We start from the raw sequence: 26551 nt of genomic DNA on the forward strand, positions 1-26551 counted from the left end.
ATCTGCCAGAGCCGCCAACCAGACAGGATCTGCCAGAGCCGCCAACCAGACAGGATCTGCCAGAGCCGCCAACCAGACAGGATCTGCCAGAGCCGCCAGCCAGCCATGAGCAGCCAGAGTCGCCAGCCAGCCATGAGCAGCCAGAGTCGCCAGCCAGCCATGAGCAGCCAGAGTCGCCAGCCAGCCATGAACAGCCAGAGTCGCCAGCCAGCCATGAACAGCCAGCCAGCCATGAGCAGCCAGAGTCGCCAGCCAGCCATGAGCAGCCAGAGTCGCCAGCCAGCCATGAGCAGCCAGAGTCGCCAGCCAGCCATGAGCAGCCAGAGTTGCCAGCCAGCCATGAGCAGCCAGAGTCGCCAGCCAGCCATGAGCAGCCAGAGCCGCCAGCCAGCCAGGATCTTCCAGAGCCGCCAGTCAGCCAGGATCTACCAGAGACAACGAAGCGGATATTGACAATGGTGGAGTGGGGGCCACGTCCCGCACCCGAGCCGCCGCCATATTAAGGCCCACCCCGGACCCTCCCTTTATGTGTCAGGTTTTGCGGCCGGAGTCCGCACCTTTTGGGGGGGGTACTGTCACGCCCTGGCCTTAGTATTCTTTGTTTTCTTTATTATTTTAGTTAGGTCAGGGTGTGACATGGGGAATGTTTGTGTTTTGGGTGGTTATATGGTAAAGGGGGTGTTGGGTTTAGTGTATGGGTTTGTGTTGAGTGAATGTTTCTAGGTATGTCTATGGTTGAGTGTATGTTTCTAGGTATGTCTATGGTTGCCTGAGTGGTTCTCAATCAGAGACAGATGTCTTTCATTTGTCTCTGATTGGGAGCCATATTTAAGGCAGCCCTAGGCATCATGCATTTGTGGGTAATTGTCTATGTCTATGTTGAACGTAAGTAGTTTGTGTGTGCACTTGCGTTTGTAGCTTCACGGTCGTTTGTTGTTTTGTTAGTTTGTATAGTGTTTGTTTCGTGTTACGTCTTCGTCTAATAAAAAGAAGATGTATTCATATCACGCTGCGCCTTGGTCCACTCTCTCTTATCAAGACGATCGTGACAAATAATCAAACAGAGTATTGTTTTTTGAGTCTGATGATTGGCGAGAAGGGAGGTGTGTTGGACGTGTCTTGGATGTTTCACGCGCACACACACACACACTCCATATCCCAGGGTGCTGCTGCAGCGAAGGTGGAGTGGCCCCAAGGTGGCCGTGTAATAGGAGGTGCTAATTTATGTAGGCTGTTAGAGATTTTAAATAGACCTAGACGCTTGACGCCTAGCCGACACAGGCACATCTCCTCTGAGCCCATGGAGGATGTCGGCGAAAAAGAGAATGAGTGAAGGAAAATAATATATTTTTTGTTTTCTTTTATTGCGCTTTGTTGTTTGAGGAGTGTTAGAACATTTAGAGAATTTTTTTTTTCTCCCTCCCTTATTTGTATTGATAGTGTGTTATGTTTGTAATACACATCCATACTCTACACATTTGGATACCTGTGTGTATGTGTGTTTACTACATGTATGACAAAACTTTATTGCAAACTGCTATGAACTGCACACAGAAAAAGAAAAAGCCACAAGTATTTTTAATTTATACTATCAATGCGTAGTTGGTGCTTTGTGTGTTTATTCAAATCATGGTTTCTGTGTACTGTGTTGACGCAAAAACACAATTGTTAAAAAGAGTTTGAAGAGTTTTGCAAGAAATGTTTGCTTTTGCAAGAGACGTATAATGTTTTGCTGGTTTGGTAGGTTAGTGTGTAGAGTTTTGTAAAAATAGCCTATATTTTCAAAGATAGTTCCTAAGCAATCAAAATAATCTGTAAATACATTTCAAATGATCTAAATTAGAACACTTTTTGGTAGTTTATAGTCTTAGTATGCTAGACAAAGAGCAAAACAAATGTACTTTGAATACACTAAGTACATTTTATGTATATTTCTCATGAATAAGAAATATACAAAAATTGAATTTAAATTAGAATTCCTGTATTTCCTTTACAAAATATATTATTTATAATGTGTTTCAAGTATACAGTGCATTCGGAAAGTATTCAGACCCCTTGACTTTTTCCACATTTTGATTCATTACAGCCTTATTCTAAGATGGAAAACAAATGTTTTCTCATCAATCTACACACAATACCCCACAATGACAAAGCAAAAACAGGGTTTTAGAAATTGTTGCAAATTTATTAAAAATTAAAACAGAAACACCTTATCTACATAAGTATTCAGACCCTTTGCTATGAGACTCGAAATTGAGCTCAGGTGCATCCTGTTTCCATTGATCATCCTTGAGCTGTTTCTACTGCTTGATTGGAGTCCACCTGTAGTAAAATCAATTGATTGGACATGATGTGGAAAGGCACACACCTGCCTATAAAAGGTCTCACAGTTGACAGTGCATGTCAGAGCAAAAACCAAGCCATGAGGTTGAAGGAATTGTCAGTAGAGCGCTGAGACAGGATTGCATCGAGGCACAGATCTGGGGAATGGTACCAAAAAATGTCCCCAAGAACACAGTGGCCTCCATCATTCTGAAATGGAAGAAGTTTGGAACCACCAAGACTCTTCCAAGAGATGGCCGCCCGGACAAACTGAGCAATTAGCGTAGAAGGGCCTTGGTCAGGGGGGTGAAAACTTTCCGAATGCACTGTACTTTAGCAAATACACTTCTACTCATCAACTACATTAGCTATTGTAATTAGCCATGTAAAGGTCAATAGATTGATCAAGGCATCTTCTCAGTCAATGTCAACATGCTATTTACAAAGCAGTAGTGGCTGGAGCAGCAATGCACAACTAACATTGTTGAAAATTGTGCACCATTGCGATTTCACACTTAACGTTGTTCACAGTTAACGTTTCAATAAAATGTGTAATTTGTAATATGCAATGTGTAACTAAAAGTACAACATTATACTGTTTGAAAATTAACATCAAAGCATTTGAATAAGCTAAACATGAGGAACAATGCATTATAAATCAAAACTTCAGCTGCTGAAAAGAATGCTGGATTACATGCAAATGTTTGTGCACATGCGTTTTTGAATGTATACTTCAATATATTTGAATACTTAATCCACAGCATGATTATTAACTTGACCATGCTTAAAGAGATATTCAATGTCTGATTTGATATTGATACCGATCTAGCCATCACCGTCCCTTTATTAGGCTTTTGGAAGGCTGCCTGGTCTTTGTAGTTGAATTTGTGCTTGAAATTCTATTTTTGACCTAGGGACCTTACAGATGTTGTATGGGAGACAGAAGAAGTGTTAGTCATAAAAAAAGAATGTCAACCCCTATTACTTTACATAGAGTCCATGTAACATATTCTGTGATTTGTTAAATCAAATTTGCCAAATTAACTAATTTAGGCTTGCCTAAACAAAGGGGCTGAATACTTATGCAATGACTATATTTTAGTGATCTAATTTTTATTATTTATTTTTGACTTTGACATTACAGAGTATTTTGAGTTAATTGATAAATGTTAATCCCACTTTTTAACACAATAACATTTGAAGAAATACAAGGGGTATGAATACTTTTGCAAGGCACTGTATACTTATAGTGTACTTGATCACTCACAAGCAGTTTCATAAAAAAAATGGATGCTTCAATTTAGGAATAACTCTGTGTATTTTGAATGAATATAGTAAATTACAAATAAAGCGATTGAAATTGATGTACAGTTTTAATGAGTGTGTTTACGTGTAATGATAGTGAGCATATAGTACACTAAAAGACTGAAAAACAATCAGTATTAAATGGAAGAAGTTTGGAACCACAAAACTGAGCAATCAGGGGAGAAGGTCATTGGTCAGTGAGGTGACCAAGAACACGATGGTCACTCTGACAGAGCTCTAGTGTTCTTGAGAGGCCCAGCCAGAGCCTGGTCTTAAAGAAGATCTAAGAACTCTGGAGAGACCTGAACAGCTGTCCCTCCAACCTGACAAAGGTTGAGAAGATCTGCAGAGAAGAATGGAAGAAACTCCCCAAATACAGATGTGCCAAGGTTGTAGCGTCATAACCAAGAAGACTCAAAGCTGTAATCACTGCCAAAGGTGCTTCAAAAAAGTACTGAGTAAAGGGTCTGAATACTTACAGTACCAGTCAAAAGTTTGGACACACCTACTGCAGAATGCTGTGGTAGCCATGCTGGTTATGTGTGCCCTGAATTCTAAATAAATCACTGACAGTGTCACCAGCAAAGCACCACCTACTCCATGCGTCGTGGTAGGAACCACACATGCAGAGATCATCTGTTCACCTACTCTGCGTCTCACAAAGACACTGCGGTTGGAACCAAAAATCTCAAATTTGAACTGATCAGACCAAAGGACAGATTTCCACCGGTCTAACTATTGTTTCTTGGCCCAAGCAAGTCTCTTCTTTTCATTGGTGTCCTTTAGTAGTGGTTTCTTTGCAGCAATTCGACCATGAAGGCCTGATTCACGCAGTCTCCTCTGAACAGTTGATGTTGAGTTGTGTCTGTTACTTGAACTCTATGAAGCATTTATTTGGGCTGCAATTTCTGAGGCTGCTAACTCTAATTAACCTATCCTCTACAGCAGAGATACTGTAACTCTGGGTCTTCCTATCCTGAAGTGGCCTTCATGAGAGCCAGTTTCATTATAGCGCTTGATGGTTTTTGCGACTGCAAAAATTGACTGACCAGATTGACTGACCTTCATGTCTTAAATTAATGATGGACTGTCATGTCTCTTTGCTTATTTGAGCTGTATTTGCAATAATATGGACATGGTATTTTACCACGTAGGGCCATCTTTCCTACCTTGTCACATTACAACTGATTGGCTCAAATGCATTAAGAAAGAAAGAAATTACACAAATTCACTTTTAATTGAAATGCATTCCAGGTGACTGGAACTTATTAAGCTGGTTGAGAGAATACCAAGAGTGTGCAAAACTGTTATCAAAGCAAAGGGTGGCTACTTTGAAGAATCTCAAATCTAAAATATATTTTGATTTGCACTTTTTTGGTTACTAAATAATTCCATGTGTTATTTCATTATTCTACAATGTAGAAAATAGTAAAAATAAAGAAAAACCCTTGAATGAGTAGGTGTGTCCAAAATTTTACTGGTACTTTATATAAATGTGATTTTTCAGTTTATTTTTAATGAAATAGCTAATTATAGGGTATTGTGTGTAGATTGATGAGTGGGAAAAACGATTTAATCAATTTTAGAAAAAGGCTGTAACCTAATAAAATGTCAAAAGTAAAGGGGTCTGAATACTTTCCGAAGGCTCTGTTCATTATGCTAAACTGAAAAAAATGTATTAATATAAAGTACACTTTTAATAAGTGGGTTGAAGTGTAATGATACTATATTTATAGTATACTTCAGATTGAAGTATATTATACGATTTTTTTGTATATTTAAGTCAACTTTAGTATGCATGTAATATATTAAATTATACATTTTAATAGTTTGGATTTAAACTGTAGTGCTTTGTGTTTTATGTCGTAAATGAGTATGAAACTTTATGTGCTGCAATTTTTTTCTCTCAATGAGACTAAGCTGGAAAATAAAGTTAAATAAAAATACAAAAAGTAATCTACTGTACCAAGCAGCTCCGAATACAAAGTTCATCATTGAATGTGAGAAGGACATAAACCCTTTCCGGGTAATATGGAAAAATGTAGGTGAATGTTTACAATATTATTTATTTTTATTTCGAGTTGTGCATTATATGCAATGTTTTGGGGCTGATGGCAATTGTGTTTTGCTGATATATTTTGCGTCGAAGATAAAACACTCTAAATATTGACACACTAGTGACACCACAGGAACTTTGTAGTGTATGTTTTCTTCCCCTGACATTTTTTGTTTGAGGGAAAATAATAGCTGCCTTAGCTCTACTACGGAAAGCAGCTGTGGAAGGTTTATAACATATTGATTGTACTTTCCCCATTGCAGGCACAGTAAAACATTATATACTGTATGTAATCCAAACAACGATGTACAATGCGACAATTGTATTGCTAGTTCATGTTACGTATCAATCAAATTAAAAACATCAGGTTCTGTGTCTGATGTGTGTGGCTGCTCTCTTTAACAACTATACTTTTTTTGGTGGGGAACCTAAAGCTGGAGATCAGAAACATGGTCTGTCACTGTTTGTTACCGCACATTGCAAAACCCATACAGACCTTATACAGTCAACCAAATGTTTCAAGGATAAGACGGATATAACCTTGTGCCATAATGTAAAGCATGTTTCAATTGTGATTTGGTAGAAGTTGCCCCTTTAACCCTGGTCCACGGTCAGATGTTTTTATCCTCCTGAAAAGGTTTTGATTTGAACTTCATCGCACATAGAAAATCAGTGTTGTGTTGGAGGAAGAATCTCTCTCTCCTGTGCTCTTTCTCTCTTACACACACACCGGCAGCTCTATGCTGAGAAACATCTCGGTTCCCGGGGCAAAAAACCTGTGCTATCCTGGGGCACAAGTACAGAACATTACTAAACTGCTTCCTACTGTTCTACGACAGCTGCCGATGGCTGACGCTGACATTGTCCATGTTCGGTCAAACAACGTTATGAGGGCTAAGCTCGGTAACTGCTGAAACTGGATTGTAAAATAACTAATTTGAGCTCTAAAAGTCTCCAAAAAGTGGCCGATTATTTCAGTTCCTGTGCCATCGCTGGGCTGCGGCAGCGAACAATTCAGCAGGCTACTGGCATTACACATCTGGCTAAAAGATTACTGTAGCTCTGTTGGCATAACATTTGTAGATAACTTTGACACCTTTTGGAAACACAAAATTCTCTACAGGAATGATGGAGTCCATCCAAATCATCTTGGTGCCTGGACCCTGTCCTCTCGTTTCAAGGCCGCTTGGAGACATTGACTTATCAGCAGGCCTTGCTCAGGTAATCCCTACCATTTTGTCGCAGAGTTCTTGTCGTGCTGCTGTAGATTTTTCCAGGGGTGTTTTCAGTCATAATGTAAGTAACCTACTTTATGTTCCTCTAACTCCCCTAAATGCCTCTGTCAATCCGAAAGCTATTGTCAGCAGTAATCATGTGTCTATGAACCTGATTTACACTGTTAGCACTGAGACGATTAGCCCTAGTAGGAAGCCCACTGTGAGCACTATCAGCTCGAATGTAAATTTAATTGTCTTGTTTACCTTTGATAAGCCTCCCAGTAAAGCACTAACAAGAAACCAGAAAAGGGCTAAAAAATAGCCCACATTAAAGGAAAATGCCACTAGATGATACAGTCCCAAAATGTTTCACATGATAGCAATCCATTTTTCAAGATATAGAAAGTCTCACAGTATGATCCGTTTTTTCAAAAACTTGGCCAGAATAAAGAAAACCGCAGCCCCTCAGACTAAAGTCTACATTTAAAGTCTACTAAAGTCTACATTTTGACCATTCTATATATTTTGTGCTTTAGAAAGTCTCAAACTATTCTATTAAGTTAATATATTCACATAATGTATGTCATAAGACTTAATGCAAGTGATTTGATATCTTCTTTGATATTTTCATTTGGTGGCACAAATGCATTTAAAAAGCAGCTGAACCAAAAAAACGACTTATTTGTTTGAAAACGGCGTTTGGAGCGTCGATAGTAGTCATGAACTTCAACTATAGTGCCAAAATTGACTAAAAGGTGTACGTTTGATAACTTTAGTCGTAAAGTCAGTATTTTCCAAAACTGAGATGTGCAAGATTTAGGAAATTAATGATGATGCCAATTTCCTTGGATATTTTAGCGTTGGGTTTGGATTTCAATCACGTCCCTGTGCCCGCAGGGCAGCTGGCAGCACCCAAACGATCTGAGCATGCTGCACTGCTACACACTATCCAATCGTACCAGCAGAATCAACCTAATCAGCACGCCCATTTCTTTGCAGAAGTACCCAATTGTCATTAGCACGCACTGCCTCGGGACTTGTTTGATTGACATGAGACAACGAACGAGATATAGATACAATACATTGTCTCCAATGTTATGTTGAAAGAACAAGACTTCTTATTTATAAACAGCTTTGGTTTTGTAAAACATTTAAAATCCTCACATTCGTGAGCTAACGTTAGCATCACAAACACAACTGTCAAATGCATCTTCCAGCAAGACAATAAACCAAGCACACATCAAAGAAATTGTTAATTGACCACAAAATCAACATTTCGCAATGGCAATTTCAGTCTCCGGTCTTGAACCCCATTGAAAACCTGTGGTTTGAATTGAAGAGGGGTGTACATAAGCACAGACGAAGGATATCAGGCATCTGGAAAGATTTTTTTATGGAGAAATGGTCTAAGATGCCTCCCAATGTGTTCTCCAATCTGAGCAAAAAATTTTTTAAAAGGCTCAGTGTTGTTTTCCTCGCAAGGTTAGGGCGCTGGAGTATTGAGAATAATTGTGATCCCTATCTTTAAAAAATGTTTTTGTAATACTTGTTAAACAAAATCCTTCTCTGAGCAATTGCATTAGTATAACATAATATAATTGTCCCATTTGTTTGAGCATACAATATAGTTCAGTATTTGTATTATTTATTTGATACAGTCTTTTTTGCTCATCTTTATCAAGGGTGCCAATCATTTTGGACCTGACTGTATATAAAATGATATTAATATTTGTACCGGATGCCTTTATCAAAATATTTGACACTCAAGAAATAAGACACCTCGCTGAAAGTTAGAGAAGTCTCCTGCTGCATAACATTCCGGAGCTTGCCCGCTCGAGCTGAGGACTTACAGAACGGTCAGAAGTTGTTAGTTACAGGCCATTTTATGTGTTTTTTATTAGATTAGTCAGTTTTTCTTTTACTGAATGTTTCCAGCCAGTATTTACAAAAAAATGTACGTCAGATTTGTAGAAATATTTATAGTTCATGTGTGTAGTTCTAATGAAATACTTTGAAAAAACGGCAAATGGTAAGTTAATTCACTCAGAAACACCTATACAATTTTATATATATTAAATGGCCATGTTTTCATGACTTGCACGACGCAAAATTGAGGCTCATTCTTAGCAGAAGTAAAATTGACGCGTCACTTGCACATTGTATAGAGAACATAACACACCCACATCAAATCACATTTTTCTTAATGATGATGAAAACAGAGGAGAAATCAGTCTGTTCAACCTCCCTTTAAATGGCCATTTGAGAACAGAATACTAAACTCATGAATTGTTCTTCCAGCCTTAAAATCTTTAAGAGGGAAATATTGCGAACGTATACCATGCATACAATGTACTGTATGTTATTGAGACACACGCATTTTTGCACATTCTACCAGCCAGCCACATTGATGCAACCGGATTATGTCAGTTGAAATAATGAGGAAACAATTAATTAAATCCATTTTGCCTGGTGCATACTGTAGGATGATGTAAATCAACGTTTACCCATTCAAATTATATTCCCGTGAAGTCTCTCTAATAAAATTGGCCCATTTACTATTTGTATTTGTTGCTAATATTGAACCAATTCTGATCAAAGAAGAATACTCTGAACTGCTGTGGCATAATCCCAACACTAGGTTTGCACTGCTAAAAGGGTGCTCACACGGCTCACTACCTTCAGTGGTGTTTCTTCTGAACAGCATGCAAAACAGCATGTTGGTGGTAGCTTATCCAGCAGGGTCAAAGCTTACTAGCTCGAGAGCTTCCCTCCCCCATTGGCTATCGTAAAGTTAACTTGCTAAAAGTTACATAAAGTTATAACTTTCTGAGCTTTAGTTGCAAACTCTGTAGTTACCAGTTTGAAAATCATGAAATGTCTCGTTGTGTCTCCCCCTTCCATTAAATATGTCAGTAGCTTGGTTGTTTAAAGTAGTAAAGATGGTTTGAAAATTAAAACCTGAAATTGTGCAACATTTTCACAAAGTTAACTGCGGGCTACAAATGTAGAAAATATAACCTTTCTTCATAAACGGGTTCTGTACTATTGTCTGGTTGCTTTAATATTGTAATTTCCACCTCATTTCATGTTAAATAGTTGATTTTATGATGAAAAAATAATTCAACAGAATGAAAAGGCAGAGCCACTTGACTTTGTTCAAATGAACAAGACAGACCAGTAGCTTAAGGACATAGCTCATTGTGTATGCACAGTTTATGATTGGCAATGTGACCACATTTCCAGTGCCAAATAAGGTTTTCTACAAAGATACAACATATAAAACTGTTAAATATATAACTTTAGGCTTTTGAAAATACATGTAATGTTTCTTTCCCCCAAACAGATAAGACGGATTTACTCTTTTCCTCCTCTTCTTTCCTGGTGAGAAATGATTTGCTTGTTTCACTATAACCAGCCATGCTGACTGCAAATTTTCAAAATATAGCAATGGAAAATGTAAATCTGATTTAATGAATGTTCAAAATAGAGCAGTGAGTACACAAGTACAGTTTAGTAGTCTAAAATAAATGTCATTGACAAATTACACCATGTCCTTTGACTTATTTCTTTTGCCATCCAGTTATTGTCATTCATTTGTACACAATTACTCTGCGAAATAAGTCACCATGTGTACATTTGTGGGTATGTCTATCAAAGTGTGAGTGGGAATACAGGATTGCATGTTTTATCAACTTTAATAAGTCTCTAAACCCCTTATCCCATAACATGGTCTTTAACTTTGGTCTGTATTCTGTAAAAACACTACAGAGGAGTTCCCAAGTGTAAACTCCAAAAGAGAATCTCGTCCTGAGTCATATCCAGAAGTTCAAGACGACCCACTTTGGAATTATCCAAATTCAACTGAAAAATAAGTTTGGTCTCCCACAGAATAATACAGTATTGCAGAGTCCATCGGTTCGATGTTTAGCTCCAGCTCCTGTATTCGGAGTCCGGGCCTTTGGCACCGTAGATTTTATGTGGTTTCACTCTGTTGCACAGGACAATGGACGGACAGCTGATGATAAGACAACGTATGATCCACACAGGCGGTGACGATTGACCATGGGAAGCAGCTCACACACCATCCTCTCTCTCTTTCCGGAGGGTCTTTCCCCGCCATCGTCAGGAGACCTGAGAATCGATAGGAACACAACAGCCATCAGGGGAGCAGAGAATCCATAACGACACGCTACATCTGGCTCTGCAATGAGAGCCCTTCTGCTTGTGTAAGCAATGTGTTTATGGTGACGGCCATCCCATCAATTCAGGCAACTCAATGCAGCATGTTACATCTACAGAGGGGTGCAAAATGAATGACACCCTTGATAAAGATGAGCAATAATGACTGCATACAATACATAATTCAAATACTGAGCTACTGTATATTGCATGCAACATTTTTTATTTATTTTATACTAAAGAAAATTGTTTAAAGAAAGAGATTTCATTTAACAAGTAATATATTTTTTTCTCAAAAAGATAAGGGTAAAATTATTGACACCCCTCAAGATTCTTATAAATGAAGTACTCAAATGTGTAGTAATTGGTCCCATATTACTATAGCATGCAATGACTACATGAAGCTGTTACACTACAAACTTGATGGACGCATTTTCAGTTCGTTTTGATTGCGTTTCACATTATTTTGTGTGCAATAGAAATGAATGGTAAATAATGTATTGTGTCATTTTGGAGTCACTTTTATTGTAAATAAGAATATAATATGTTTCTAAACACTGAATGAATTGTGAATAATGACGAGTGAGAAAGTTACAGAGGGTCAACGATCATACCTCCCAAGACATGCTAACCTCTCACCATTACCAATAACAGGGGAGGTTAGTATGTCTTGGGGGTATGATATTTTACCCTCTGTAACGTTCTCACTCATCATTTAGAATTATCCGTAATTCTGGTAAGTAAAAACATATTACTTTTTTTATCATACAATATAGCTCAGTATTTTAATTCTTTATTTTATACAGTCATTATTGCTCATCTTTATCAAGGATGTCAATCATTTTGGACCCCACTGTATGTGTGACTCAGAAAACTTTGTGGCTTGAGTAAGCTACCAATTACTTTACACTGGAAGACAATAAGCTACACCAAAGCTTCCCTTCAGAAAAATAATTTACTTAACTAAAGTTACTTTGAAAAAGTAGTTCACTACATTGTGAAAATAATTTGTAAATCTGTAATGTCAGACTACAAATTGCAAGAACAGACTTTGGGTCTTTTAGCCATTTATAAACAAAAACAATGTTTCTAGTGAGAATTAGGCAGGTCTGATGCCACAAAAAGAAAGAAAATGATTGCTTACTTCACCCACATTTTATTTTTGCTAAAGGTAGTGTGTAGTTCCAGTAGTTACCTACACTTCTACGCGGAAAAAATAATAATGAAATACTGAAAACATTACTTAGATGTGACTTTAGTTCAACTACCACCAAGCTACTGCAAATTGTAGTGAAATTACTATTTGACTACTCCCCAATATTTCTAACTGCAGATACTGTACATCAGTGGTGGAAAAAGTACCCAATTATCATAAAAAAGTGTAGATAACTTAATAGAAAGTTACTCAAATAAAAGTGAAAGTCACCCAGTAAAATTCTACTTGAGTAAAAGTCAAAAAGCATTTGGTTTTAAATATACTTATGTATCAAAAGTAAATGTATTTGCTCAAATATACTTAAGTATCAAAAGTAAAAGTCAAAGTATAAATCATTTCAAATTCCTTATATTAAGCAAAGCAGACGGCACCATTTTCTTGTTTTTATAATGTATGTATGGCCCAACACTCAGACATTATTTGTGTTTAGTCCGCCAGAACATTGGCAGTAGGGATGACCACGTGTTCTCTTGATAAGTGCGTGAATTTCACAATTTTCATAAGCATTCAAAATGTAACAAGTACTTTGGGTTGTCAGGGAAAATGCATGGAGTAAAGAGTACAATATTTTCTTTAGCAATATAGTGAAGTAAAAACTGTCAAAAATAGAAATAGAGTGGGCCTCCCGAGAGGTGCAGTTGTCTAAGGCACTGCATCGCAGTGCTAGCTGTGCCACTAGAGATTCTGGGTTTGAGTCCAGGCTCTGTCGCAGCCGGCCGTGACCGGGAGACCCATGGGGCGGCACACAATTGGCCCAGTATCGTCTGGTTTAGGGGAGGGTTTGGCCGGTAGGGATGTCCTTGTCCCATCGCGCACTAGCAACTCCTAGGCCGGGGGCAGTGCACGCTGACACGGTCGCTAGGTGTACGGTGTTTCCTCCGAGACATTGGTGCGGCTGGCTTCCGGGTTAAGTGGGCATTGTGTCAAGAAGCAGTGCGGCTTGGTTGGGTTGTGTTTCGGAGGACGCACGGCTCTCGACCTTCGCCTCTCCCGAGTCCGTACAGGAGTTGCAGCCATGAGACAAGACTGTAACTACCAATTGGATACCACGAAATTGTGGAGAAAAAGGGGTAGACAAAGTAAAGTAAAACACAGATACCCCCAAAAAAAGTACTTAAGTAGTACTTTAAAGTATTTTTACTTAAGTACTTTACACCACTGCTGTACATTTACAATCTGGTGCTCTCTCTCTCTCTCTGAGACGCAAACGTGTTACAATATTAACTATTTCTCCATATACATGTATTAAATTCTGTATATGAAATTGCACAGTGGAAAAACACTGCCAACTTCCTACCATCTGTTTGAGTTAGAGCTCTTTCTTCATTTGATCAAGGGATTGAATGTTCTTTATTCTCTGACTGTGCGACGTTCATTTCAGTGAATGAACTCTCTCTTAAGATGCCAAGCTGTTTCTCAGGTCGAGATTAGACACGCAAAAGATGTAAATGAAGTGGAGAATACTGTGGCGTGAGGCAGACCTCACTGTCTGACTGGGCCTTAATTCAATTAAATACCAGCCCTGCCACAGTTGTGTTAAGTCCTATGATGACCCAACATTACAGGAGTTAAAGAGTGTGACGGATCGTTTTCATACACAGATAAAGCTTTTAAATGTAATCAGGGTCGTTCCAAATTCACTGCGATTTGCCACGGCCCTAATGTACCAAATATAGTGTGGGGCTCTACATTGCACTCAAACGATTTGGTTATGCATAAAATTATACAAAATCATAGAGGAAATTACAAAGTGAAGCAAGATTTCTTCCATACATGCTCTCAGGGTTTTCACAAAGGAAATTAACTGAGGTATGCCTATGGCAAAATGGACTGGAGTGGCAGCATAAGTCACTGTCCCCACACTAAGAATACACCATTATCCTGATATAGAGGATATAGTGGCCAGTGCTTAGTTTAAATAATTGGATTTCTAGCTATATTGATAACTGATACTTCAATAATGAAAAAAGTGTCCCCTTGCATCGCACCCCCCCTCATTGATACCACACGTATTAAGATAACTTGCACTATTTCTTTTTACCAACTCAGTGGCCTTGTAGTTGGAGTGTCAGTCCGAAGGTTGTTAGTGTGATCCCTGTCCGAGACATACCAAATACTGTAAAAACGGGAACCAGGGTGTCTTCCCCAATCCGTCTATGCTTGGAATTAAGGAGATAGATCATCTTGGGTATGTCTGTATCAGCTTTGCACATGTGGATTTTGGATTTTTTTCAAGCTCTGTTGAGTTAGATTGGGAGCAGCGGTGAACAGTAATCTTCAAGTCTTTTCACAGATATTCAATGGGATTCAAGTCTGGGCTTTGGCTGGGCCACTCAAGGACTTTCACATTCTGGTTCTAAAACCATTCCAGCATTGCTTTGGCTGTATGCTTGGGATCATTGTCCTGTTGGAATGTAAATCTTTGCCCCAGTCTAAGGTCCTTTGCACTCTGAAGCAGGTTCTCACCAAGGATTTGACTGTATTTGGTTTGTTCGTTCATTGTTCCCTCTATCCTTACCTGTGTCGTGTCTTTGGCTATGCCGGATTAAGTGATATGACATGCTATTCTATAAAATCCTTTCTCTGTAATTAATATTACCTGATTGAGCTAATCATGTAAATGTAATTAACTAGAAAGTCGGGGCACCACAAAATAATATTTATAGAGCAGTTATCTTCCGAATAAACTCTTAAAGACCTAGTAATATTTTACATCAATAGCAGTCAATATTAATCGTCACCTTATTTCAGTCTCATGTGAAAGTTGTAAATTCTTGGTTATCTTCACGAACCCTGGCTAACAAGTTGAATCAGCAATACAAAATTGGGTTTAATTATTTATTTACTAAATACCTAACTAAACACACAGAATTACATATACACAGAATTAACCATACATTGATTACAAATGATGTCATAAAGGAAAACGCCCCTAGCGGACGGAACAGATATGACAGCTGGTTACCCAAAGAAAAGGGGGTTAGGTTTGAGTGAAAGAGCGGAAAGACTGAAGAACAAAGGGAGAAGCGATGTCTCTATCGGGCCGTAGGCAGCTACTCTATCGTAAATACAGAATCTTATGCATTCTAAATTACCGCCCATTTGGAAAAGGAAAATGCAATAAATATTTACTCTGAGCTGCGCTTCAATAGGTTGGTGGTAGATGGAAGGTCGTGTTGCCCCACAGAGTCCTTTGTCCTTGGAAGAGTGACTCTGGTGTTGAACGTGAAACGTTGTAGTGTCGTCGTTGTGTGGTAGACGGGATACTCTGTCTGTCCTCTCCTAGCCCACGTTTACAGCGGCCGCTGCTAACTCAACGGCTAGGAGGTATCCCTTCTGTAGCGAATAAGAGTTCAAAGTTCATACCATTCACAACCAAAGCTCACGCTGAGGTTGGCTTCGTTCTTTAGTTATTATCTGAACCCTTCTGACATCGGACCGTAGTCCTAATGTACCCGGAACAGAAGGTTACATTTTCGTCAAGGGCTTATATAGTGGAGGGAGAAGGGTGTGTTTCATAGTTTTATAACCCATGTCTCTTCACAGGGGCGGGCCACTGATTGAGCAGAGCCCTAACCTTATGAAAATCCAAATCTCTCATTTGGAAGCTAAAATTACATTTCATCTGGTACCAAATAATTATATATTTAAACATTTGAATTGCACAACAATTCCATGTGAATCTGATAACTACAATATGTAGAATTTCCCAGATACAGTTTAGGTCGTCCTGTCATCAGTCATAATGTCTCAGATGACAACCGAACTGACAACATATTCATTAAGTACCAACGCATATTTTCAACTGGTTCTATTAACGAAATTTGGTTCCTTTCCCTCCACTTGTTTGATGTTCCCAGACTCTCGGTTTAACAAAGGCTATTCAAGAGTCCCTCTGTAGAGTCAAGAGAGAGGGAAGGGAGAAAGATATTTATGGGGGGGGGTCATAAACCTTACCCACAGGCCAACGCTGCCACCACAATGCTTCACGGTAGGGATGGTGTTAGACGGATGACGAGTTGTGCTTGGATTTCTCCATACGTAGAGCATTGCATTCAGGCCAAAGAGTTACATTTTTGTCTCATCAGACCACAAAGTCTTTTGCCTTATGATCTCAGTCTTTCACGTGCCGTTTGCAAACTCCAGGCGTGTTGTGATGTCCCTTTTTCTCAGGAGTGGCTTCCGTCTGGCTTCTCTCCCAGATTGGTGAAGTGCTGTAAAGATTGTTGTCCTTCTGACAGGTTCGCCCATGTCAGCCAAGGAACTCTGTAGTTTTCTCAGAGTAGTCATTGGGTTCTTGCCTTCCTGCCCGGTTGCTCAGTTTGGTCGGATGGCCAGCTCTAGACAGAGAGCCAGCTCTAGACATTCTTCACACTCTCGCCCTCTCAAGAACGTACTCAAGAGAATGTGGTTGAGAATGCACTCGGAGCATGAGTGTGGAGCACGGTAGTATGCATATTGAGAAACACCCCATGTGTTTTTGGAAACCTTCACATGTGACATTTTCCATGTGAAACCATGTGTTTTTGGACAGTTCACTTGATGAATTTCACATGGAGTTTCACATGTGAAACAATGTGTATTTGAAACACTTGACATTTCAAACGAAGTTTCACATGTGGATTTTCATGTGATTACTTAAACTTTTACATGTGGATTAAAATTGTCACGAGATTTCACAGGTGATGCCCTGTTCTCAACTTTCATTTTTGACACGGATGAATTCATTGTGTATGTTAATTTACACAATTATTTTCAACATGTCCTTGTCCAGCTCTGCATAGTTTTTTTGGTCAGGCTGCACACACTTCATCAGTCTCTCATTGACAATTTGACAAGCACTTGATAATGCCTTGAATTTCCCGGCGGCATCCCCTTTGTTTGGTCGTAATGCCCACCCCAAAAACCCATGCCTTTTGCGGCCAGTGGCCGTTGTGCCATTGGGCTGAATATAATAATTATAATTCCTTTCTCACGGATGTGTGCTCCGATGGAACTCTCACTCACATGGCTCTCTCAGATATCTCAATTCTTATTAGCCAATATCTGTCACTTGATCGGGTCCTTCTCACAGGCTACAAGTGAAGACACAGATTGGGGATGCAACTGTGCGTGTCCTTATCAAATTCCTAGGAGCATATTGAAGATATTGGAAGAACTTTCCACAGCCTACAAGATGAGTAGGCCTTATGAACTGCAAAATCACTAGCCTATGTCAATCTACTATCCCCCATAGTACAAAAGTTGACCTGTTCTGTACAAGAAATAAATATTACAAACATAGTCTGGGACATTTGTGGAATGCGATAGATCCCAAATGAATACAACCACTGGCATCATTTTTTTTTTTAAAGCAATGAGACTGATGCAACTTAAAATAATGTTAACTTTAAGGCTATTTATTCACATTATAAACACAGCAATGTGTGCATGGCAGTAGCCTATAAGCGTGAATGTTACAAATGCAATCAATTAGCGGGAAAACACCATTCCCCAAAGTGACCTGAAATGGCGCTGAAGGAGATGGCTGCCGTTTTACAATCCCGTAACCAATTGTGTCAGGTTTTGGCCAGGACTGTTCAGGTTTTGTTCACTAGATGTCCCCCTTGCACCTTTTTTGTACCTTTTGTTTTTTCTTGCCCTAATTATTGTTTGCACCTGTAAGTCATTCCCTTGTTAGTATTTAAACCCTGTGTGTTCCTCAGTTCCTTGCTCAGTGTTTGTATGTTAGCACCCAGCCCCAGCCTTTGTGATCATTTTTCTCTTGTTGGATTTTCCAGAGGTTCTCTGGTTTTGTTCTCGTGTATTTTTGGATTGGTCTTTTGAGGTTTGTTTTTTCCCTTGCTGTTTTTACCACTTTGTGGATTTTCTTTGTATTTTGGAAGATATCTATTTTTTATTAAACCACCATCTCTAGTACTGCTGTGTCTGCCTCATCTTCTGGGTTCTGCCAATTATTTAGTGACTGTTTCTCGCACCGGGTCCTGACACAATTGTCCATGTTTTTTCACGTTATTTGTACGTTATTTTGTACATACTGTTTCTTATGACCGAAAAGAGCTTCTAGATATCAGGACAGCGTATACTCACCCCATACTGGAGGAATAATTTTTCTTCAACGAGTCGGACGGGAATGATTTACTTCAGATGCCCGACAAGGCCCTCATCCCCGTAATTCGCAGGAGAAAGAGAAGGAGGTATCGTGGACGAAGATTCGGGTGCCTTGTTAGGATCCGTTGTCGAGAGAGTAATCTACAAATACCATCGGTCCTATTAGCCAACGTACAATCAATTGATAATAAAATAAACAAACTAGATCACGTATACCCTACCAACGGAACATTAAAAACTGTAATATCTTATCTTATTCCACGAGTCGTGGCTCAACGACGACAACATACAGCTGGCAGGTTTGAAGCTTTTTCGTCAGGATAGAACAGCGGCCTCTGGTAAGACAAGGGGTGACGGTCTATGTATATTTGTAAACAACAGCTGGTGCACGACATCTAAGGAAGTCTCAAGGTTTTGCTCACCTGATAAGCTGTAGACCACACTATTTACCAAGAGAGTTTTCATAGCTGTCTATTTACCACCACAAACCGATGCTGGCACTAAGACCACACTCAATGAGCTTTATACGGCCATAAGTAAACAGAAAAACGCTCACCCAGAGGCGGCGCTCCTAGTGGCCAGAGATTTTAAGGCAGGAAAACTCAAATCCGTTTTACCTAAACGTGCAACCAGAGGGAAAACAATCTAGACCACCTTTACTCCACACAGAGACGTGTACAGAGCTCTCCCTCGCCCTCCAAATCTGACCATAATTCTATCCTCCTGATTCCTGCTAACAAACAAAAACTAAAGCAGGAAGCACCAGTGACTCGGTCAATAAGAAAGTGGTCAGATGAAGCAGAGGCTAAGCTACAGGACTGTTTTGCTAGCACAGACTGGAATATGTTCCCGGGATTCTTCAGATGGCATTGAGGAGTACATCACATCAGTCACTGGATTCATCAATAAGTGCATCGATAATGTTGTCCCAAAAGTGACCATACACACATACCCCAACCAGAAGCAATGGATTACAGGCAACATCCACACTGAGCTAAAGGGTCAACATGTCCTTACTTAATTTGAACTCATAACATCTTGGTTCACAGGATTCCGATCTTCCTGCTACACTACCATGTCCACGTCAGTAACTGATTTCACCTGTATTCCCACACTTAGGACTTTCTTTGTTAAAAATACACTGAATATTTGTTTTTAAATTTTTCATAGTGATTCAGGAGTAACATTAAAACAGAATAATATGCCTCACCAAGAAAAAAACCTTGAATGAGTAGGTGTAGCTAAACATTTCACTGGTACTGTATATGCCATTTTGCAGATGCTTTAATTCACAATTTAATATCCCTTTTGAAATACAATAGCACATTAACTTGTTGACAAGCTAACTAATGATATGTTGGATTCATGTCTCCAACTCTACCAAAAATATAGGTTACATAATGGTATTAAGCCATTGGCTCAGATGTATCTAATGCTTGGACAGTTACATCTCATTTAAATGTTGATATTTGCCTGCATTGTCAACCAAACACAATTCAATATGTGACCTGATTCAAGAAACTAGGCGTATGTCGCAAGTCATGACTTCACAGGAGAGCTGTTTGAACGTAAAGAATATTTTTTTATCAAAATGCGTTTGTCAGAAATGCCTTCTCGAACATGTGGCATCAAACTTGTATGCCATCTGAAAATTCAAATACAATTGTTAAATTACGAGCCCAGTTGGTTTAGCAGCAACCTTCCCGCTGGCCATGGTTGACTGAGATTATGAGTGGGCTGGACATGCCGAGAGATGAGTTTGGATTGGTCTGCCATATAACACGAGTCTGTCTATTGGAGCTGGTCAGTATGTTTAGGTAATCATGTCGATTGTGGCTTTAAATTGTGGCTTAAATTTTTTTTTATCACGTAGTAAAACTGCATAAACCTAATGTCAAGTTAAAGTGTACAGTTAGCTCGCAAGCAAATGTTTGTATGCTCCACTTTCTGGAGGACCGAGTTTTGAAATCAGTAGAATTTGAGTATGATAGCTAAGGAGATAGAGAAAACACCAGTCTGGATTACATCGTCAAACTAAGGCAACCATGCATGGCATCGGACAGGAGATGCATCCAAACATGATGTATACTGTTAAGATTTAAGATTTTCTGATATTACACATTTCTAATTTTGACAGAAAGTGGTTTCAGTTCAAGTGTACTCTTAGCTAGCTAACGTTATGTGCATGATCTTATTCTTCGTATCTCAGATACATTTGCTTGACTAGTTATAGCCATAGAACCTGGTTGGTTAGCTGCAGATTCATACAGGGTAGTAACGTCATGAGTTGTGATTATGCTCCATTGTTTAGCTAGCTAGCTAGCGACATGTCTTAACAAAAGACTCCATTCAATTTTTGGCAAAGTATTTTCATTTCAAGTTAAAGTGTACTGTTAGCTAGCTAGCTAATGTTAACCATCTGGCTCTCCAACTAAAGTTACATCATGCATTTGGATTAATTGTTTATCTAGCTACATTTCTTAACAAAAGACTCTCGTCTTAGTGTGCCAGAGCGCAGAATAACTTATGTATTTTTGAATGCTCAACATCGGTTGAATATGTCCGGTGTTCGTAAACGTTAAAAGGTAGTTTCGTAATTGCTTCCAGGTGAAGACTTTGAACATATGCACATTTGGGGCAAGTATGCATTGAATAATTCATGACATCTTGTACATCTGTAATAGGAATTCAAAAGAGACAAAACAGTGAGGTAAGGATAATTCAACCTGTGATATAGACTTTTATTTTGTCCCACTGCCTGCTCTGCCTTTGAAGAAAACATGAAGATTGAATCTCCCCTCTATTATTGACTAAAGCTGATTAGACAGGGATCGAATACACTAATAATTTCAGATATCATTAATATGTTAACATTCAAACCCTACAGGTTCATCACTGAGAATTCACTGTTCATTTTTGAATGTGTTCAATATTTAATTGGATGCTGTTACATAATTACAGAAGAGAAAACAAGTGTGCAATTTGCCATCACAAAGGAGTAATCATGCATATGACATTGAGGGGAAACGGAATTCATCTGTACCTTGCTGTGTCGCTCTAGCCTGCCAGGATCTGCAGTTTGTTGTTTCTCTCCTATCTGTCCTTGAAAAGAGGTTGACTTTTGCTGTCTGACTGGCTGGAAATGCCTTCTGTCTTTGTTTGTGTGTTGTCAAAGGGCCTGAAATCACAGGGAGAGTTGGTTTGGTCATATGCATAGAGATTAAGTGAAACATGGATCCTATACTAAATTAAGAGTGGTATTACATTTTCCTTGGTTAGCTTAAACACTTTTTTTGTGCTGTGAAAATGTATACTTGGGTTCAATAGTTCAATATATGAAAGTTTTTTTGTGTGAACAAAAAAAACTAAACTGTAGCAATTGAAACATTTTCTATTGCAGTGTTATACCTATATTGTGTCTCCAGGAATTCCCAATATGTTTTGAGAGAAGAAAAAAATATATTTATGATTGCACAATGTTTAGATACATACATTGACTTGCGAAAGTACTCAGCCCCTTGGCATTTTTCCTTTGTTGCCTTACAACCTGGAATTAAAATCGATTTTTTGAGGGTTTGTATCATTTGATTTACGTAACATGCCTACCACTTTGAAGATGCAAAAAAGAAATAAGACAAAAAATCTGAAAACTTTACCATGCATAACTATTCACCCCCCCAAAATCAATACTTTGTAGAGCCACCTTTTGCAGCAATTACAGCTGCAAGTCTCTTGGGGTATGTCTCTATAAGCTTAGCACATCTAGCCACTGGGATTTTTGCCCATTCTTCAAGGCAAAACTGCTCCAGCTCCATCAAGCTGGATGGGTTCTGCTGGTGTACAGCAATCTTTAAGTCATACCACAGATTCTCAATTGGATTGAGGTCTGGGCTTTGACTAGGCCATTCCAAGACATTTAAATGTTTCCCCTTAAACCACTCAAGTGTTGCTTTAGCAGTATGCTTAGGGTCATTGTCCTGCTGGAAGGTGAACCTCCGTCCCAGTCTCAAATCTCTAGAAGACTGAAACAGGTTTCCCTCAATGATTTCACTGTATTTAGCTCCATCAGTTCTTCAATTCTGACCAGTTTCCCAGTCCCTGCCATTGAAAAACATCCCCACAGCATGATACTGCCACCACCATGCTTCACTGTGGTGTTCTCGGGGTGATGAGAGGTGTTGGGTTTGCGCCAGACATAGCGTTTTCCTTGATGGCCAAAAAGCTCCATTTTAATCTCATCTGACCAGAGTACCACCTTCCATATGTTTGGGGAGTCTCCCACATGCCTTTGGTGAACACCAAATGTGTTTACATATTTTTCTCTTAAAGCAATGACTTTTTTCTGGCCACTCTTCCATCAAGCCCAGCTCTGTGAAGTGTACGGCTTAAAGTGGTCCTATGGACAGATACTCCAATCTCCGCTGTGGAGCTTTGTAGCTCCTTCAGGGTTATCTTTGGTCTCTTTGTTGCCTGTCTGATTAATGCCCTCCTTGCCTGGTCCGTGAGTTTTGGTGGGCGGCCCTCTCTTGGCAGGTTTGTTGTGGTGCCATATTCTTTCCATTTTTAATAATGGATTTAATGGTGCTCTGTGGGATGTTCAAAGTTTCTGATAATTTTTATAACCCAACCCTGATCTGTACTTCTCCACAACTTTGTCCCTGAACTGTTTGGAGAGCTCCTTGGTCTTCATGGTGCCGGTTGCTTGGTGGTGCCCCTTGCTTAGTGGTGTTGCAGACTCTGGGGCCTTTCAGAACAGGTCTATATATACTGAGATCATGTGACACTTAGATTGCACAAAGGTGGACTTTAATTAACTAATTATATGACTTCTGAAGGTAATTGGTTGCACCAGATCTTATTTAGGGGCATCATAGCAAAGGGGTTGAATCATATGCACGCCCCACTTTTTCGTTTTTATAATTTAACATTTTTTGAAAGAAGTTTTCTTTTTCATTTCACCAATTTTGTGTATGTCCATTACATGAAATCCATATAGAAATCCATTTAAATTACAGGTTGTAATCCAACAAAATAGGAAAAACGCCAAGGGTGTGAAAAATTTTGCAAGGCACTGTACTCATGGTAATGTAGCATAGATAGCACAGGATGAAGCATAGTGATATTTGGAAGAATGATGAAGAATTTAAGAGACATAGTAAAGCACAGTGACACAACATAGTGGAATTATGTATAAATAACATATGCTAAAGGATACATTGTTGATAAAGATAATGAGGCAAGGTGAATCCCAGTCATATTATGATTAGACTTTTTTATTTCAATAAGCAGCATAGTTAAAACATTGGAAGTAATATGAGGAATATCGTAATTGTTTCTCATAGTTAGAGAGGGGAAATAGCATTGACAATGCCAAGGTGAGGTTATTGTTGCCTCTTACAGTGCATTCGGAATGTATTCAGACCTCTTGAATTTCTCAAAATTAAGTTACAGCCTTACTTTAAAATGTATTCAATTGAATGTTTTCCTCATCAATCTACACACAATACCCAATTATGAAAAAGCAAAAACAGGATCGTGTCGAGGCACAGATCTGGGGAAGGGTACCAAAACATTTCTGTGGCATTTAAGGTCACCAAGAACACAATGTACTTCATCATTCTTAGATGTAAGAAGTTTGGAACCACCAAGGCTCCTTCTAGAGCTGGCCACCCGGACAAACTGAGCAATCGGGGGAGAAGGGCCTTGTTCAGGGAGGTGACCAAGAACCTGATGGTTACTCTGACAGAGCTCCAGAGTTCCTCTGTGGAGATGGGAGAAACTTCCAGAAGGACAACCATCTCTGCAACACTCCACCAATCAGGTCTTTATGGTAGAGTGGTCAGATGTAAGCCACACCTCAGTAAAAGGCACATGACAGCTCGCTTGGAGTTTGCCAAAAGGCACCTAAAGGACTCAAACAAGGTTCTCTGGTCTGATGAAACCAAGATTGAACTCTTTGGCCTGAATGCCAAGTGTCACGTCTGGAGGAAACTTAGCACCATCCCTACGGTGAAGCATGGTGGTGGCAGCATCATGCTGTGGGAATGTTTTTCAACGGCAGGGACTGAGAGTCTAGGCAGGATCGAGGAAAAGATGAACGGAGCAAAGTAGAGATCCTTGATGAAAACCTGCTCCACATCGCATAGCCAAGACAACACAAGAGTAGCTTCGAAACAAGTCTCAATGTCCTTGAATGGTCCAGCTAGAGCTTGTTTTTGCTTTGTAATTATGGGGTATTGTGTGTAGATTGATGAGGGAAAAATGATTTAATCCGTTTTAGAATAAGGCTGTAATGTAACAAAATGTGGAAAATGTCAAGGGTTCTGAATACCTTCCGAATGCACCGTATGTTCTGACCTATTGCCAGTCTAGCATTGTATCTCCATAATGCTCAATGTTAGGATTTGTGATGGGTAGGCTATTCCTACAACCTTTACTCATTCTGTACAGTGCTTAGACGAGCAGCTGGCCACTCCATGGTGACTGTGTTCAACCTGTGTTTTGATTGGACCCGTTAAAGCCTGGCTGCCCAATGGGATCAATTAGGGAAAGGGCTACACCACAGCCCAGTCTGCCTGTCATCTGTAGATCTCTGTGCTGTCCACTCATGCATTCACTCAATCGGAGGAGCTTTTTTAACACGTCACTGGGCACAAACAAACACACACTGTATGTACACATAAAAGGCAAAAAACACAAGTGTGCATAAACTCACATCCATGTACATGTACAGTGAAAATGAAAGCATATCCGTGCAAATGTATTCACACACATTTCTGGTCAAATATTAATGGATAGCATAGCCACACACACACACACACACACACACACACACACACACACACACACACACACACACACACACACACACACACACACACACACACACACACACAGCCCAAGACCTATTCATATAGTTCATGCCAATACTTTTTATCAAAAAGGTGTTGCAGACATAGGGTAAGAGTTGGGCTGCTGACAGTGTATGAGATTGAACCATAGCTTGCTTCTTTCTGCTTCTTCACATGGACTCTTCATGTCTGCTGCCAATTATGATTGATTACAGTAATCACAGAATGTTCATTTCTAGCCTGCCACATGCTCAAGAGAGAGGTAATAGCCAAAGAGCATGTAATCATGTAATTAAGAACTTTCATTGCATCTAAAAAATAGTGTGAATGTGAGATTACAATAACCAATTCTTGGGTTTTAATATAATGCATTTTGTTATCTGTCATTTTGGGGGGATAAATAGGCTTGCTAAAGTTAATTGGAAAACAAAAGTGACTGTGTTTCCTGGGTATGAACATAATCACTTTTTGATAAATCATTAAAGGAATGTGTTTTGGGAGCAAAACAAGATGAGTGTTTTGATTTAGGTGAATAGGCAAGCAACTGGCAAATATTTCAAAGCAAAGAAACTAGCCTGGGCAACCAACCAGCAACCCTGCCCAAAATCTCTTGGCATATGACCAGCTTGAAAGCAGTGAGGCCAGAAGGTTTGGCACAACAAAGAATAAGACAGAAGAGTTGGCTTAATTGTGCTTAAGTCAACTCCTCTGTCTTATTCTTTGTTGTGCCAAACCTTCTGGCCCCACTGCTTTCAAGCTGGTCATATGCAAAGAGATTTTTGGTCAGGGTCGCTGGTTGATTGTTGGTTGCCCTAACAAATGAGTAATGCTAACACAATTGTAGCTAGCAAGACATTTAAAGTGGAACTGACAAAATTTTAACTACTTTACGGATATGAAACAAACATAATATCAATCAAAAATATGCAATTTTCAGTTTATGCTACAAAACCAACTTTATAAGAGGTTTTAAAAATAGGTTATATTTGCCTCAACATTCCATGATGTACATTAACCTGTTTGGGGTGCAGCACGACACCGGTACACTTATGACAACATCCAGCTCAAGTGCAGGGCGCGAAATTCAAAATCTAGTTTGTTAAAATATTTAACTTTCACACATTAACAAGTCCAATACAGCATATGAAAGGTAGACATCTTGTGAATCAAGCCAACATGTCCGATTTTTAAAATGTTTTACAGGGAAGACAAAATATGTAAATCTATTAGCTAACCACGTCAGCAAAAGAGAGCACTTTTCTAACTCCATCAGTTTTTTACTCCGTCACTAGCT

At 39.3% G+C, this 26551-nt stretch overlaps 1 protein-coding gene across 3 annotated transcripts in view; it reads right to left on the bottom strand.

Annotated features, from left to right (window-relative positions):
• Positions 1-2164: 2164 nt before the first annotated feature.
• Positions 2165-26551, bottom strand: part of LOC139530246 (chemokine-like protein TAFA-5) — a 210727-nt gene continuing 186340 nt past the window's right edge. For 2 of the 3 annotated variants that reach the window (XR_011665984.1, XR_011665985.1), the window contains exons 4-5: positions 21450-21584; positions 2165-11031 (exon numbers count right to left, since the gene is read on the bottom strand). Coding sequence is in view for 1 of the 3 variants with exons in the window: in XM_071326461.1 (XP_071182562.1) it covers positions 11023-11031 (9 nt within the window). In the remaining 2 variants the exon portion in view is untranslated. The remainder of the gene's footprint in view (positions 11032-21449; positions 21585-26551) is intronic. The other variant, XM_071326461.1, reaches the window with a different exon arrangement.

The sequence above is a fragment of the Salvelinus alpinus genome, chromosome 9 (assembly GCF_045679555.1).
Source record: "Salvelinus alpinus chromosome 9, SLU_Salpinus.1, whole genome shotgun sequence".
Taxonomy (NCBI): domain Eukaryota; kingdom Metazoa; phylum Chordata; class Actinopteri; order Salmoniformes; family Salmonidae; genus Salvelinus; species Salvelinus alpinus.